Consider the following 15,292-nt stretch of genomic DNA (forward strand, 5'->3'; position numbering starts at 1 on the left):
GGACTGGAGTGCAGTGGCCGGATCTCAGCTCACTGCAAGCTCCGCCTCCCGGGTTTATGCCATTCTCCTGCCTCAGCCTCCCGAGTAGCTGAGACTACAGGCGCCCGCCACCTCGCCCGGCTAGTTTTTTTTTGTATTTGTAGTAGAGACGGGGTTTCACCGTGTTAGCCAGGATGGTCTCGATCTCCTGACCTCGTGATCCGCCCGTCTCGGCCTCCCAAAGTGCTGGGATTACAGGCTTGAGCCACCGCGCCCGGCCAATGTTTTGGATTTTTTCAGATTTTGGAATATTTGCCTATTCATAATGAGATATCTTAGGGATGGCACCCAAGTCCAAAGACCGAATTCATTTATACTTTATAAGCACAGCCTGAAGGTAACTGTATACAATATTTTAAACAATTTAGTGCATGAAACGAAGTTTGTGTTAAGTACTTACATATGAAACTTTCCACTTGTAGTGCAGCATCATGTCAGTATGCAGAAAGTTTCAGATTTTGGAGGTAGCCGGGCGCGGTGGCTCACGCCTATGATCCCAGCACTTTGGGAGGCCGAGGCAAGTAAATCACCTGCGGTCGGGAGTTCAAGACTAGCCTGACCAACATGGTGAAACCCTGTCTCTACCAAAAGTACAAAAATTAGCCAGGCATAGTGGCATACGCCTGTAATTCCAGGTACTCAGGAGGTTGACTGAGGCAGGAGAATAGCTTGAACCTGGGGGGTGGAGGTTGCAGTGAGTTGAGATCACACCACTGCACTCACTGCACTCCAGCCTGGGCAACTGAGCAAGATTCTGTCTCAAAAAAAAAAAAAAAAAAAAAAAAAAGAAGAAGAAAACTTGGAGCATTTCGGATTTTGAATTAGGGATGTTCATCCTGTGTATGCGTGTGTGCGAGTGTGTGAGTGTGTGTGTGTGTGTGTGTATTTTTTTTGAGATGGAGTCTCACTGTTGCCCAGGCTGGAGAGCAATGCAACCTCTGCTTCCCAGGTTCAAGCAATTCTCCTGCCTCAGCCTCCCAAATAGCAGGGATTACAGGCGCCCGCCACCACGTCCGGCTAACTTTTGTATTTTTAGTAGAGATGAGGTTTCACCATGTTAGCCAGGATGGTCTCAAACTCTTGACCTGAGGTGATCCACCCACCTCGGCCTTCCAAAATGCTGGGATTATAGGCATGAGCCTCCATACCAGGCCCATGTATGTGTATCTGTTTTTTTTTTTTTTTTTTTGAGACGGAGTCTTGCCCTGTCGCCCAGGCTGGAGTGCAGTGGCCGGATCTCAGCTCACTGCAAGCTCCGCCTCCTGGGTTTACGCCATTCTCCTGCCTCAGCCTCCCAAGCCACTGGGACTACAGGCGCCCGCCACGTTGCCCGGCTAGTTTTTTGTATTTTTTAGTAGAGACAGGGTTTCACCGTGTTAGCCAGGATGGTCTCGATCTCCTGACCTCGTGATCCGCCCGTCTCGGCCTCCCAAAGTGCTGGGATTACAGGCTTGAGCCACCGCGCCTGGCGTATGTGTATCTTAAGGGTGTTAAATTCCACAAAGGGGAAGGAAAGGGAGCTATGATTGAGGCATTTTTAGAGGACACCTGACTGAGCTTGGGAAACAAGACTGCTCTGAGGACTGAGATCTACAGATGAGCAGTAGTTAACCAGGTATGGGAAGAGCTCATACAAAGGTCCTGTGGCTGGGGAGCGCTTGAGTCAGTGGAGGAATAGCAAAGAGGCCAAAACCACTTGTGCAAAGGAACAAGGCAGAGTGTGGGGTGGTGTGAGTCTGGAGGAGGGGCAAAGTCGAGGCCATGCAGGACCCTAAAGGCCACAGTGAGGAGCCTAGGCTTTCTCTCAAGGGCACTTAGAAGCCATAGAGGTGCTCTGAGCAAGAAAGGGACAGGATCAGTTTTGTGCTTTAGAAAGGCCTCTTGGACTCTTCTAGGGAGGACAGACTGGAGGAGCCAGGACTGGAGGCCAGCAGACCAGGGAGGAGGCTGGGGCAGTAATACAGAAGCAAATGAAAAATGTCTATATAAATGTCATCTGACAGGAAAACTGAATCTAGTAAACAGGTGCTATTTCAAGCTGGGATCCCAAGGAGACAGAGAAGTTAAACAGGTGAGGAGGGGGTAATACAGGCCAAAGCCCTGTGGTAGCAGAAATAGAAGGCCAGTGGAGCTGCCCAAGGACGAAGCTCAGTGGTCAGACCACAAGGGTCTTTTAGGCCAGGGATAGTTTGGTCTTCCCCCCCAAAAAACTGAAGCATCAAACAGGAGAGGGAAGTGGTCAGGTTTCACTTAATATTCACTCTTTTTTTTTTCCTTTTTTTGAGACAGAGTCTTGCTCTGTCACCCAGGCTAGAGTGCAGTGGCACCATCTCCGTGCACTGCAGCCTCCTCCTCCCAGGCTAAGCAATTCTCGTGCCTCAGCCTCCCGATTAGCTGGGACTACATGCACACACCACTAAGCCTGGCTAATTTTTGTATCTTTAGTAGAGACGGGATTTCACCATTTTGGCCAGGCTGGTCTCAAACTCGTGACCTCAGGTGATCCGCCCACCTCGGCCTCCCAAAGTGCTGGGATTACAGGTGTAAGCCACCGTGCCCGGCCAACTTAATACTCACTCCTACTGTGTGCCAAGCCAAACCTCAAGAGTGGCTGAGCTCTTCTGGGAATGGGGAACCCAACAACAAGCAAAACAGACAACGTTCTGGAGGTGGCCAGTCTAACGTCAGGACTGCTCTGAGGGTTACAGAGACTTCCCTTTTTCTTGCTAACACCAGATCGGCACTGGGAGGCCACACCAAACAACACAGTATGTTACAACAAACAGAAGTTCTTGGGATCCTAACAATGATTATGCTCAAGAAAAGATTAATGAATATACTCCTGAGGAAATGAGCCTCTTGTCTGACATACTTCCAAGCCCAGATTTTTACCAGGTTGACCTGTGCCCCCCAAACTAGGGTCCCCCACCCCAGATGAAAGGCCAGTTACTCACGATCTTTTCATAATACTCTCGTCTCCGCTCCGCCCTCTTCTTGTAGTCGACCATCATGCCTCGAAGCTTTCGCTCATGCTTCCGAGCCTCGTGCCACATTGTGGTGAGGCCAAGCCTGGGGCCTCAACCTGAGGGATGAAGGGACCAGGAACGTCAGATGGGCTGTGAAAACTGTATGGGCAGAATCAAAGTCATCTAACAAGTTGGTGACAGAGTCGAGCCCAAACAACACATCTCCTAGCTTTGGGGAGAAGTGAAGCTGCAGAACGGTATGCCAGAAATTCAAGTCCATCCCTAACAACTTCTATCTGGCAACTTGGGCATTCTAAAAAACCCTTAGGTGGTTCTGAGGTGAGCATCCCTGGGAAAGGGGTGTCCTAGATTCTGCGCTGGAGTCGGGCATGAAAGTTTTGAAACATCAGTAGTGTTTGAAGTAGGGTCAGACGGCAAACCCTGAGCACCTAAGGCTGGAGCTCAGGGGAAAGAGAAGGGCTGAAAAGGCTCCCACTAGGGGCCATGCGTGGGTATGAGTCTGGGTGCTACAGGCATAAGGAGGATAAGGATGAAGGCAGGTGGAGGAAATCGGAGAAAGCCTTTAAGGGAACAGTGCAGTTGCATGAAGGTGGAGGTCGAGGACAGGTGAAAGGCGTGGCGGAAGATGAAGATGCTAGAGGGAGTGGGAACACAGGAAGGGAGTGTTGCAAGGAGACCAGAGTGAAGTTGAGGTCTAAAGATGGGATCTAGATGGCAGGGTGTGGAGAGTACCCAAGGAAAAAGAGGGTAGAGCTTGAGAGAGGCGGAGTTGGCTGACGGGAGGGCGTGGGCTGAGCTTGGGGGCAGGGCTTGTGGGAAAGGGAGGAGACCGAAGGTTTGGACAGGGCTTGTGGATCGCGTCGCGGCCTGAGGATTTGGGCTGGGTTTTTTGTTGTTGTTTTTTGTTTTGACATGGGGCGGGGACTGCGATAAGCTGTTGGGCCGAAGGCCGAGTCCGACGCGGCAACTTCTGGCCCACAGCCGGGGCACGGGCGCGGCCTGAGGCCCGACAGGCCGAATGGGGAGAGGGACGAGCGATCCTCGGGGCCGGGACGCAGCAGAAGCCTACAGCAGTATGGGAAAAGCCTAAGGAAAGGGAGAAGCTGGGCTGACGCCTGCCCGAAAACCGGGAGGTCGAGCCCGCCGCCTGCACTCACCGGCTGGTCTCCGCCTCCCAAAGCTGCGCTCGCGCGCTGCCCGCACCGGAAGCGGAAATGAAAGGCCGCGCTAGAGGGAGCGGGCGGAGCGTGGTGGAGCTCTGCACAGCGCAGTTCCGCCGACGTGAGGGGCGGGTCCTAGGGTCGAGAGGGGCGGGGTCCAGAGGAAGAAGTGGGAGAGCCAAGAAGGGAAGAGCGTGGATACTTTATCTTTTTAATTTTATTTATTTATTTATTTTTATTTTTATTTTGGATTGCAAAAATGTATTAAAATTGTAGACACTGTTTCAATCTTCTTGTGCCGTGAGACTCCATCAGGCTGTCTACAAAGACCATTGGGAGGCTGAGGATCACTTGAGCCCAGAAGTCTGAGGCTGTAGTAAGCTTCAGAGGGCCACTGCACTCCAGCTTGGGTGAGGCAAGACCCTGTCTTTCAAGCGGTAAGCTGCATGCTTGCTTGCTGTGGTCATTAAAAACCCTAGTTTAGGATAACAGGTCTGCCTGTTTGAAGATGAAAAATAATCCCATTTAAAATTTGCCCTACTCCATTTCCTTTTCAGTCACATTTCAACTTTTAAACAGCTAATCACTCCCATCTACAGATTAAGATGTATATGCCACTAAAACCTTTTGCCACCTTAAAAATTTCCTTGAAAGTTTAAACTAACCTGCATTTCTTCAAGCATGAAATCTGAGTCCTGAAATTAAGGGACAATACACAGTAAGACAAGTTGCATACAATTAAGGGTAACCCAAAATCTCCAAACACTATAGAATGACTATATTGCCCTTTTCAGGGCATAAACTAGAATGTTACTGCCATCTTTTTCATCTTTTTAATTTTATTTATTTATTTATTTTTATTTTTTTGAGACGGAGTCTTTGTTGCCCAGGCTAGAGTGGCGCGATCTAGGCTCACTGCAACCTTTGCCTCCTGGGTTCAAGCGATTCTCCCACCTCAGCCTCCCGAGTAGCTGGGACTACAGGCGTGCGCCACCACGCCTGGCTAATTTTTGTATTTTTAGTAGAGACTAGGTTTTGTCACGTTGCCCAGGCTGATCTCAAACTCGTGAGCTCAAGCGATCCTCCCGCGTTGGCCTCCCAAAGTGCTGGGATGACAGGCCTGAGCCACCAGCCTGGAGGCTTTCTTTGCTAGGTAAGGAACTAGGGCGTTTCCCAAGTGCAGAACAGACGAAACCCCCGAGGCTCAAAAACTCATCTTTATTGGGAAGACTCTGAACAACCAACCTACCCCCCACCTTCAAGTCTGGGGAGGAAGGGCCGGGGATCTGCCCCCTCCTCCCATATGTACAATCTTTTCTGAATCCTACTGGAGAAGGTTCCCCCACATGTGGTGACAGAGGCAGCTTTAACAAGCTAGTGCACGGGAGCCATGTCCCTTTTCCTCTCCGGACTCAGTTTCCTCATCTGCAAAATGGGCTCAAGGGGAAACCCGTGCAACGGAGCTTCTCGCCAAGACTTGAATATGTCCGCTTCAGAAGCATGAGGAAGGGCCAAGGGGATGGGGGTGCTAGACGTCCTGGTTGGGATTGCACGGCTCCTCCACCTCCCTCCCCACCCAGTGCCCCTCCTCTGGCATCTCGGGGCTACGTGGCTTCAGGCCCCGGGGATAGGAGGCCGCCCCCAAAGGCCGCCTCGCGGTACTGATTGGGGAACATGTTGCTGCCCACGAGGCTGGCGGTGCCTCCATCCCCGGGGCCCGGGGCCTGGTACGAGTCCAGCGTCAGCGGTTCAGGGCCGGGGGGCTCCCCAACCACGGCCCCGGCACTGCACACAACAGCGCTAGCATGTGGCGGTGCCGGGGGCAGTAGGTCCAGCATGGTGAAGAGTGTGGGGGCCGTAGGGTCGTAGGCAAAGCCATCGTCCAGGAGGTCAGGCCCGCCAGGGGGCTCCAGGCCGGGCAGGGACACGGTGCCAGAGAAGAAGTCAGGGTCTGGCAGCAGGGCTGACGGCGGGAGGAACGGGCCTACGGGAATGAAGACAGAGAAGTGTAGTGTGATTTAGGGCCAACTTCTGACCAGGCCCTAATTCAAATGCCCCACTTCCTGCAAAATGTGATATCAAGGTGGCCTTTTTTTTTATTTTTGAGATGGAGTCTCATTCTGTCGCTCAGGCTGGAATGCAGTCATGTATTCTTGGCTCACTGCAACCTCTGCCTCCCCGGTTCAAGTTGATTCCCCTGCCTCAGTCTCCCGAGTAGCTGGAACTACAGGCACGTGCCATGCCCAGCTAATTATTGTCTTTTTAGTAGAGATGGGGTTTCACCATGTTTGCCAGGCTGGTCTCGAACTCCTGACCTCAGGTAATCCACCTGCCTCAGCCTCCCAAAGTGCTGGGATTACAGGTATGAGCCACCAAGCCTAGCCTTAAGGTGCCATCTTAATCCCAAGGAGAATCCATGTGAGACTATCACCATTCTCAGATAATAACTAAATTGAAGGCCAAGAATTTAGCCTTCTGGCATAGTGGTTCACACCTGTAATCCCAATACAACATAGCAAGACCCTGTCTCTACAAAAAAATTATTTAAAAGTTAGCTGGATGTGGTGGTGCATGCCTGTAGTCCCAGCTACTTGGCAGGCTGAGGCAGAAGGATTGCTTGAGCCCAGTTTGAGGCTGCAGGGAAGTATGATCACACCACTGCACTCCAGCCTGGGCAACAGAGCAAGACCTTGTCTCTAAAAATAATGATGATAAGAAGTAAACTAAGGCACTGAGGGAAAGTAAGTAGAAGGCTCACACAACTGTTGTGGAACTAGCATGTGAAATCATGCTCCTACACAGCTGTGGAGAGCTTTCCCTGAGAGTGAGGAAGGAGACGAGGTTCCAAAGCCCCCCAACATACAGAGACAACCCAAAAAGTGAAATCTCCAGACCATGGGAGACACAAGTTGGGAAATCACCAGTCCCAAAATTATCAGAAAAAATAAATGTCATTCTTAGGCATAATGGGGACTTAAGAAAAAATAACAATCAAATCAAAAAGTTTCATTGTAAGAGGGATTCTCTGGCCAGGCATGGTGGCTCACACCTGTAATCCCAGCACTTTGGCGGGCCGAGGCGGGCAGATTACCTGAGGTCAGAAGTTCAAGATCAGCCTGGCCAAAATGGCAAAACCCCGTCTCTCCCAAAAATACAAAAATTAGTTGGGTGTGGTGGTAGGCGCCTGTAATCTCAGCTACTCGGAAGACTGAGGCAGGAGAATCACTTGAACCTGGGAGGCGGATGTTGCAGTGAGCCGAGATCGCGCCACTGCGCTCCAGCCTAGGCAACAGAGCAAGACTGTCTCAAAAAAAAAAAAAAAAAAAGAGGGACTCTTTTTTTGGAACAAGACAAACCTTAGAGACACAAGGCTACTGGGACTCTTTTCTAGCCTTCCTTGCAGCCTGATGCGATCATGTGACTAAGTTCTGCTAACTGGAATGTGGGCATAATGGCTGGAGCTACAACAGCCACCTTGCACCATGAGATGGCAAACTGAAAATGACAGAAACCTGGGTCTCTCAATGATCATGCAGTCACCAGACCATCCCTGGAACACACCTACAGACTGTTTTTTGTTTCTTGTTTTTGCCTTGTCACCAGGCTGGAGCACAGTGGCACCATCTTGGCTCACTGCAACCTCCACCTTTTGGGTTCAAATGATTCTCCTGCCTCAGCCTCCCGAGTAGCTGGGACTACAGGCATGTGCCACCACACCCAGCTAACTTTTGTGTTTTTAGTAGAGATGGAGTTTCACCACGTTGGCCAGGATGGTCTCTCTCCCTTGACCTCGTGATCTACCTGCCTTGGTGTCCCAATATGCTGGGATTACAGGTGTAAGCCACAGTGCCAGGCATGTTTTTTGTTGTTGTTGTTTTGAGAAGGGTCCCGTTCTGTCGCTCAGGCTAAAGTGCAGTGATGCAATCTTGGCTCCCTGCAACCTCCACCTCCTGGATTCAAGTGATTCTCCTGCCTCAGGCTCTGAGTAGCTGGGACTACAGATGTGCACCACCACACTTGGCTAATTTTTGTATTTTTAGTAGAAACAGGGTTTTACATATTGGCCAGGCTGGTCTCAAACTCCTGGCCTGAAGCAGTCCACCCGCCTCAGCCTCCCAAAGTGCTGAGATATAGGCATGGGCCACTTTCAGTCCCTATGGACTATTTATGTGAGACAAGAAATAACGTTCTATCCTGTTGAAGCCCCTGTTATTTTGGGTTTTGCTGTAAATGCAGTTAAATGTGATCACAGGTTGGGTGCAGTGGCTCATGCCTGTAATCCCAGCACTTTGGGAGGCTGAGACAAGCAGATCACTTGAGGTCAGGAGTTTGGGACCAGCCTGGCCAACATGGTGAAACCCCGTCTTTACTAAAAATACAAAAATTAGCTGGGCACGGCACCATGTGCCTGTAATCTCAGCTACTCAGGAGGCTGAGGCAGGAGAATCGCTGGAACCCAGGAGGCAGAGGTTGCAGTGAGCCGAGATCACACTATTGCACTCCAACCTGGGCAATAAGAGTGAAACTCCGTCTCAAAAAAAAAAAAAAATGCAAGTTCCTAGGCCGGGCACAGTGGCTCATGCCTGTAATCCCAGCACTCTGGGAGGCCGAGGCGGGCGGATCACGAGGTCAGGAGATCGAGACCATCCTGCCTAACACAGTGAAACCCTGTCTCTACTAAAAATACAAAAAATTAGCCGGGCGTGGTGGCTCACACCTGTAATCCCAGCTACTCAGGAGGCTGAGGCAGAAGAATGGCATGAACCCGGGAGGCAGAGGTTGCAGTGAGCCGAGATCACACCACTGCACTACAGCCTGGGCGACAGAGCAAGACTCTGTCTCAAAAAAGGGAAAAAAAAAAAAAAAAAGCAAGTTCCTAATATCTCCTGGGCACTAACTCTGCGCCAACCACCATGATAAATAACTGTACGACATCATCTCACTAAATTGGGGAAAGGACTGCAAGAGACAGGGTCTCCATCTGACAGATGAGTAAAGTGAGGCTCACGGAGGTCACACAGCAGCTAAACTGTGGGCTCAGATTTCAAACCCAGTCTGATCCCAGAGGCCATACTCCTAACCATTACACTGCAGTGCCTTGGCGGTACTGCTTCCACAAGGGAGGGGTGCTTTAGACCTTGGGAAACTGGGATGCTGGGGAAGGTGGATGAATAGGGAAGGGGGTTTAGGAAATTGGAGAGCAAAGATTGGTGAAGTGGGCTAGGATTGGTGGTTGCTAGGGGCAGAGCTATTAGGCATTGGTTACCAGTTGCAGGGGAGGGGGAAGAACAGGTGGAGCTTCAAATCTCCAGGGTGGGACTAGGTCAGGTGGTCCAGGCTCAGCAGTCTGAGTGGTTAGGAGCTGGCTAGGAGCTGGGTACCTTAGCTGGGTGTTGGGGGCTATGTTTTTAGAGTTGGTGGTCAGTGGGTAGAGACTTTTTCTCTTTTCTTTTCCTTTTCTTTCTTTCTTTCTTTTTTTTTTTGAGACAGAGTCTTGCTCTGTTGTCCAGGCTGGAGTGCAGTGGCGCCATCTTGGCTCACTGCAACCTCCATCTCCCGAGTTCAAGTGATTCTCGTGCCTCAGCCTCCTGAGTAGCTGGTATTACAGGTGTGCGCCACCACACTCAACTAATTTTTGTATTTTTAGTAGAGACGGGGGTTTCACCACGTTAGCCAGGATGGTCTCGAACTCCTGACCTCAGATGATCCGCCCCCCTCAGCCTCCCAAAGTGCTGGGATTACAGACGTGAGCCACCACACCCGGGCATCTTTTCTTTTCTTGTTTCTTTTCTCTTCTCTTCTTGAGACGGAGTCTTTCTTTGTTGCCCAGGCTGGAGCTCAGTGGCACAATCTCAGCTCACCGCGACCTCTACCTCCTGGATTCAAGCAATTCTCATGCCTCAGCCTCCCGAGCAGCTGGGACCACAGGCATGGGTCACCACGCCCAGCTAATTTTTGCATTTTTAGTAGAGACAGGGTTTCACCATGATGGCCAGGCTGGTCTCGAACTCCTGGCTAGAGATTTTTTTTCTGAGGGCAGCCAGATAGGATTGGGATTCATGGGAGCTGGAAGCTGGCATGTGAGTTGAGATGAAGGCAAGGGTAGAACAGGCCAGAGACAGGCTCTGAATCTGAGGTTGGCTGGCTTCAACCACCACCCCCTTCATCCATCATCAACTCCCTGCTACCTATGCCACATATATCACCACTCATCTACACAGATGCCCGGGGCCACCTCCCTGTTCCACCAGGGATCTGCTACTGTGTGGCCTCAGGCAAGAGACTTCACCTCTCTGGGCTTCAGTTTCCTCACCTGTAAAACAGGGGAATGACAGCACATACCTCACAGGTTAAGTGAATAAACTCACAGAAAGCACTTAGATGCCTGTCATACAGTACCCATGAGAAGAAATATATTAAGAACCAGGCACTGTGGCTCATGCCTGTAATCCCAGCACTTTAGGAGGCTAAGGTGGGAGGATCACCTGAGGTCAGGAGTTCGAAACCAGCCTGGCTAATGCGGCGAAACCCCATCTCTACTAAAAATACAAAAATTAGCCAGGCATAGTGGTGGGCGCCTGTAGTCCCAGCTAATTGGGAGACTGAGGCAGGAGAATCTCTCAAACCTGGGAGGCAGCAGTTGCAGTGAGCCAAGATCACACTACTGCACTCTAGCCTGGGCAACAGAGATTCTGTCTCAAGACAAAAAAAAAAAAAAAAAAGAAGAAGAAGAAGAAATGTATTAAGAGTCAGGCGCTGTGGCTCATGCCTGTAATCCCAACACTTTGGGAGGCTAAGGCAGGAGAATGGCTTGGGCTCAGGAGTTCAAGACCAGCCTGGGCAACATGGCAATACCCGTCTCTACAAAAAATACAAAAATTAGTCAAGCATGGTGATGCATGCCTGTAGTCCCAGCTACTCAGGAGGCTGAGGTGAGAGGATCGCTTAAGTCCAGCAGGTTGAAGCTGCAGTGAGCCATAGTTGTACCACTACACTCCAGTCTGGGTGAGAGAGAGAGACTATCTCAAAAAAAAAAAAAAAAGAAAAAGAAAAAGAAAAAAGGCCAGGTATGGTGGCTCATGCCTGTAATCTCAGCACTTTGGGAGGCCAAAGAGGGTAGATCACTTGAGGTCAGGAGTTCAAGACCAGCCTGGCCAATATGGTGAAACCCCGTCTCTACTAAAAAATACAAAAATTAGCTGGGCGTGGTGGTGCATGCCTGTAGTCCCAGCTACTCAGGAGCCTGAAGCAAGAGAATCGCTTGAACTGGAGAGGCAGAGGTTGCAGTGAGCTGAGATCATGCCACTGTCTGGGCAACAGAGCGAGACTCCATCTCCAAAAAAAAAAGAAATAGATTAAATTTTAAAACACCACTGACCTAAGTATGTACTGTGCCTCTTCAAAGAAGTCCCTGAGGCTCTGAGAGGTAGAGCAACTTAACGCAGGTCACATAGCAAGGAAATGGTTCAGAAGAGATCAGAACTTCCATTCTGTCTCCAGAGCCCTCATTCTTTCCACTGGATGTTGCTGGCTAAGTGCTGAGTGACTCGCCTTGTGGCTGCTCTTGGAGGGCGTGAAGAGGCCAGAAAAGCAGGGCTGCCACTTACCCTCTGCACACCCAGGGGACAGGGGCTTATGTGTAGCTGGGACCCACCTGAGCTGTGGCTGGGCAGGAAGTGGTCCAGGATGGCCGGCTTTTTCTTCCGCCGTTTGCTCTCGATGCCGTGGGGGTCTAAGGGAAGGCAGAGATGAGGACCCCTGTTCCCCGACAGCCCTTCCTCCCCAGCCTGGGTGGGGGAAAGGGCAGTGGGGTCAGCTGTCCCCTCCCCAGAACCTGGGGATGGGGGTGGAAAAGGGCAGAGGGCACACACCAGAGCTGTTCAGCTCCCCAAGGACGTCGGGCATCCCCCGTTTCCGCTTCTTGTCCACGCCGTAGCTGTCTGTTGAGGAGATACCAGGGACATACAAGAAGTAATTCATCAATAATAATTAATTCCTTTATTTATTTATTGAGACAGTTTTGCTCTATTGACCAGGCTGGAGTGCAGTGGCACGATCTTGGCTCACTGCAACCTCTGCCTGCCAGGTTCAAGCAATTCTCCTGCCTCAGCTTCCCAAGTAGCTGGGATTACCGGTGTCTGCCACCACGCCCAGCTAATTTTTGTATTTTTTTAGTAGAGAGGGGATTTCACTATACGTTGGCCAGTCTGGTCTTGAACTTCTGACCTCAAGCGATCTGCCTGCCTTGGCCTCCCGAAGTGTTGGGGATTACAGGTGTGAGCCGCTGCGCCTGGCCTCTATTTTTTTTTTTTTTTTTTTTAAGATGGAGTCTTGGCTGGGTGCGGTGGCTCACCCCTGTAATCCCAGCACTTTGGGAGGCCAAGGTGGGCGGATCACCTGAGGTCTGGAGTCTGAGACCAGCCCGATGAACACGGCGAAACTCAGTCTCTACTAAAAGTACTAAAATTAGCCAGGCGTGGTGGCAGGTGCCTGTAGTGAGTCTCACTGTGTCGCCCAGGCTGGAGTGCAATTGGCTCACTGCAACCTCTGCCTCTCGGGTTCAAGCAATTCTCCTGCCTCAGCCTCCCGAGTAGCTGGGACTACAGACGCCCACAACCACGCCCAGCTAATTTTTGTATTTTCAGTAGAGACGGGCTTTCGCTGTGTCGGTCAGGCTGGTCTCGAACTCCTGACCTCAGGTGATCCACCTGCCTCAGCCTCCCAAAGTGCTGGGATTACAGGCATGAGGCACCACGCCCAGCCTACACACTGGCCTCTTTGTTGTTCCTGGAGCACCCCAGGCACAATCCGGTCTCAGGACCTTTGCATCTGCTGTTCCAGCTACTTAAAACACTCTTCCTCGACTCTCACTACTTCCCTAGAAAACTTCCCGCTTAGTCATCCTCCTGTCGTCAGCTCAGCTGTCCCCTCCTCCAAGAAGCCTTCCCTGATGCCCACAGCTAGGTTAGGTGCCCCCTTTGGGCAATGCGAGCCCTTGAGCACTTCATTCCAGTCCTGCCCACTCTGGTCATCACTGTGTGGGGACAGGCTGTCCCCCATCCTCAGGACTATAAGCCTCATGAGGACACAGCTAGAGGCTGTGTTGGTCACTGCTGTGTCTCTAGCAATACCGAGCACAGGCCCAGGCATGTGCAGGATGCTGAGGGGAGGAAAGACTAAATACTCTCCAAATGTCACAGGACAGCTACTATTATTTCCATTTTGCGCAGAAGAATGAGGCTCAGAGAGGCCAAGGTCACACAGCCAGTAAGCAGCAGAGCCGGGATCTGAACATGTCTTTGTAGCTCTGAGCCTGCATTCTAGTTCTGCCTCTTTCCCATCCCCACTGGGGTCTCCCCAAGGCCCAAGACCTAGTCTCCGAGATGTTGGGTCACCCTGGGTTGCTGTAGTTACCATGGTCGCGAGGCAGGTACGTGAAAGGCAATGGCTCGCTGCAGACCCCATCGGTGAGCCGCTGCAGGAAGACGTTGACTGTCACAGGCTCTACAATCTCCAGGTCCTCGTAGGGCGGCGTCTTGAACACAATGGCAATCTGGCGGTGCACGTCGGCCTGGGAGAAGTCAGCCCGCCCTTCCCAGGAGGCCCTGCTGAACACCACTGATATGTCCTCTGGCAGGAAACGGGGGACATCAGCTAAGCCAGGACATCTGGGCCACTGCGCTCCCAACTTGCCCAGCCTCCCCCAAAATCAAGACTAATACTCCTTTTTTTTTTTTTTTTTTTGAGAGTCTTGCTCAGTCGCCCAGGCTGGAGAGCAATGGCGCAATCTCGGCTCACTGCAACCTCCGCCTCCCAGGTTCAAGAGATTCTCCTGCCACAGCCTCCCCAGTAGCTGGGATTACAGGCACCCCCCACCATCCCTGGCTAATTTTTTTTTTTTTTTGAGACGGAGTCTCGCTCTGTCGCCCAGGTTGGAGTGCAGTGGTGCGATCTCGGCTCACTGCAGGCTCCGCCTCCGGGGTTCATGCCATTCATTCTCCTGCCTCAGCCTCCTGAGTAGCTGGGACTACAGGTGCCTGCCACCATGCCTGGCTAATTTTTTGTATTTTTAGTAGAGACGGGGTTTCACCATGTTAGCCAGGATGGTCTCTATCTCCTGACCTCGTGATCCACCTGCCTTGGCCTCCCAAAGTGCTGGGATTACAGGTGTGAGCCACCACACTCCACCAATTGTTTGTATTTTTAGTAGAGACGGGGTTTCACCTTGTTGGCCAGGCTGGTCTCGAACTCCTGACCTTAGGTGATCCTCCCACCTCGGCCTCCCAAAGTGCTGGGATTACAGGCGTGAGCCATGGTGCCCGGCCTTGTTTTTTGTTGTTGTTGTCTTTGTTTTTGTTTTTTTGAGACAGGGTATTGCTCTGTTACCCAGGCTGGAGTGCAATGGCATGATCTTGGCTCACTGGAACCTCTGCCTCTGGGCCTTGAGATCTTCCTACCTCAGCCTCCCAAGTAGCTAGGATTACAGGCATGCACCACTACACCCAGCTAATTTCTTTTTGTATTTTTTGTAGAAGAGGGGTTTTGCCATGTTGCCCAGGCTAGTCTCAAACTCCTGGATACAAGCAATCCTCCCACTTTGGCCTCCCAAAGTGCTGGGATAACAGGAGTGAGCCACCATGCCTGGCCTCTAATATTCCTAAAAATAAAACTAATCACCAGGCACAGTGGCTCATGCCTATAATCGCAGCGCTTTGGAAGGCCAAGGCGGTGGATCACTTGAGGTCAGGAGTTCGAGACTAGCCTGACCAACGTGGTGAAACCCCATCTCTACTAAAAATACAAAATTAAGCTGGACGTGGTGGCTCACACCTGTAATCCCAGCACACTGGGAGGCCGAGGAGGGTGGATCACCTGAGGTCAGGAGTTCAAGGCCAGGCTGACCAATATGGTGAAACCCTGTGTCTCCTAAAAATACAAAAATTAGCGGGGTGTGGTGGTGGGCGCCTGTTATACCAGCTACTCAGGAGGCTGAGGCAGGAGAATTGCTTGAACCCAGGAGGCAGAGGTTTCAGTGAGCCGAGATCACACCACTGTACTTCAGCCTGGGTGACAGAGTGAGACTCTGTCTCAAAAAAAAAAAAAAAA

At 51.3% G+C, this 15,292-nt stretch overlaps 2 protein-coding genes across 6 annotated transcripts in view; both read right to left on the bottom strand.

Moving 5' to 3' along the window:
- CLASRP (CLK4 associating serine/arginine rich protein) overlaps positions 1-4,287 on the bottom strand; it is a 32,029-nt gene extending 27,742 nt beyond the window's left edge. For all 4 annotated transcript variants that reach the window (XR_002724546.2, XR_002724545.2, XM_023182428.2 and 1 more), the window contains exons 1-2: positions 4,184-4,287; positions 2,994-3,121 (exon numbers count right to left, since the gene is read on the bottom strand). Coding sequence is in view for 2 of the 4 variants with exons in the window: in XM_023182428.2 (XP_023038196.2) it covers positions 2,994-3,092 (99 nt within the window). In the remaining 2 variants the exon portion in view is untranslated. The remainder of the gene's footprint in view (positions 1-2,993; positions 3,122-4,183) is intronic.
- A 1,098-nt stretch (positions 4,288-5,385) lies between these two features.
- Positions 5,386-15,292, bottom strand: part of RELB (RELB proto-oncogene, NF-kB subunit) — a 44,409-nt gene continuing 34,502 nt past the window's right edge. For both annotated transcript variants that reach the window (XM_026457321.1, XM_026457320.2), the window contains 4 exons: positions 13,601-13,816; positions 12,058-12,126; positions 11,841-11,918; positions 5,386-6,170 (listed from right to left, as the gene is read on the bottom strand). In XM_026457321.1, the coding sequence (XP_026313106.1) occupies positions 5,791-6,170; positions 11,841-11,918; positions 12,058-12,126; positions 13,601-13,816 (743 nt within the window). In that variant the 3' untranslated portion in view covers positions 5,386-5,790. The remainder of the gene's footprint in view (positions 6,171-11,840; positions 11,919-12,057; positions 12,127-13,600; positions 13,817-15,292) is intronic.

The sequence above is a fragment of the Piliocolobus tephrosceles genome, chromosome 21 (assembly GCF_002776525.5).
Source record: "Piliocolobus tephrosceles isolate RC106 chromosome 21, ASM277652v3, whole genome shotgun sequence".
NCBI classification, from domain to species: Eukaryota; Metazoa; Chordata; class Mammalia; order Primates; family Cercopithecidae; genus Piliocolobus; species Piliocolobus tephrosceles.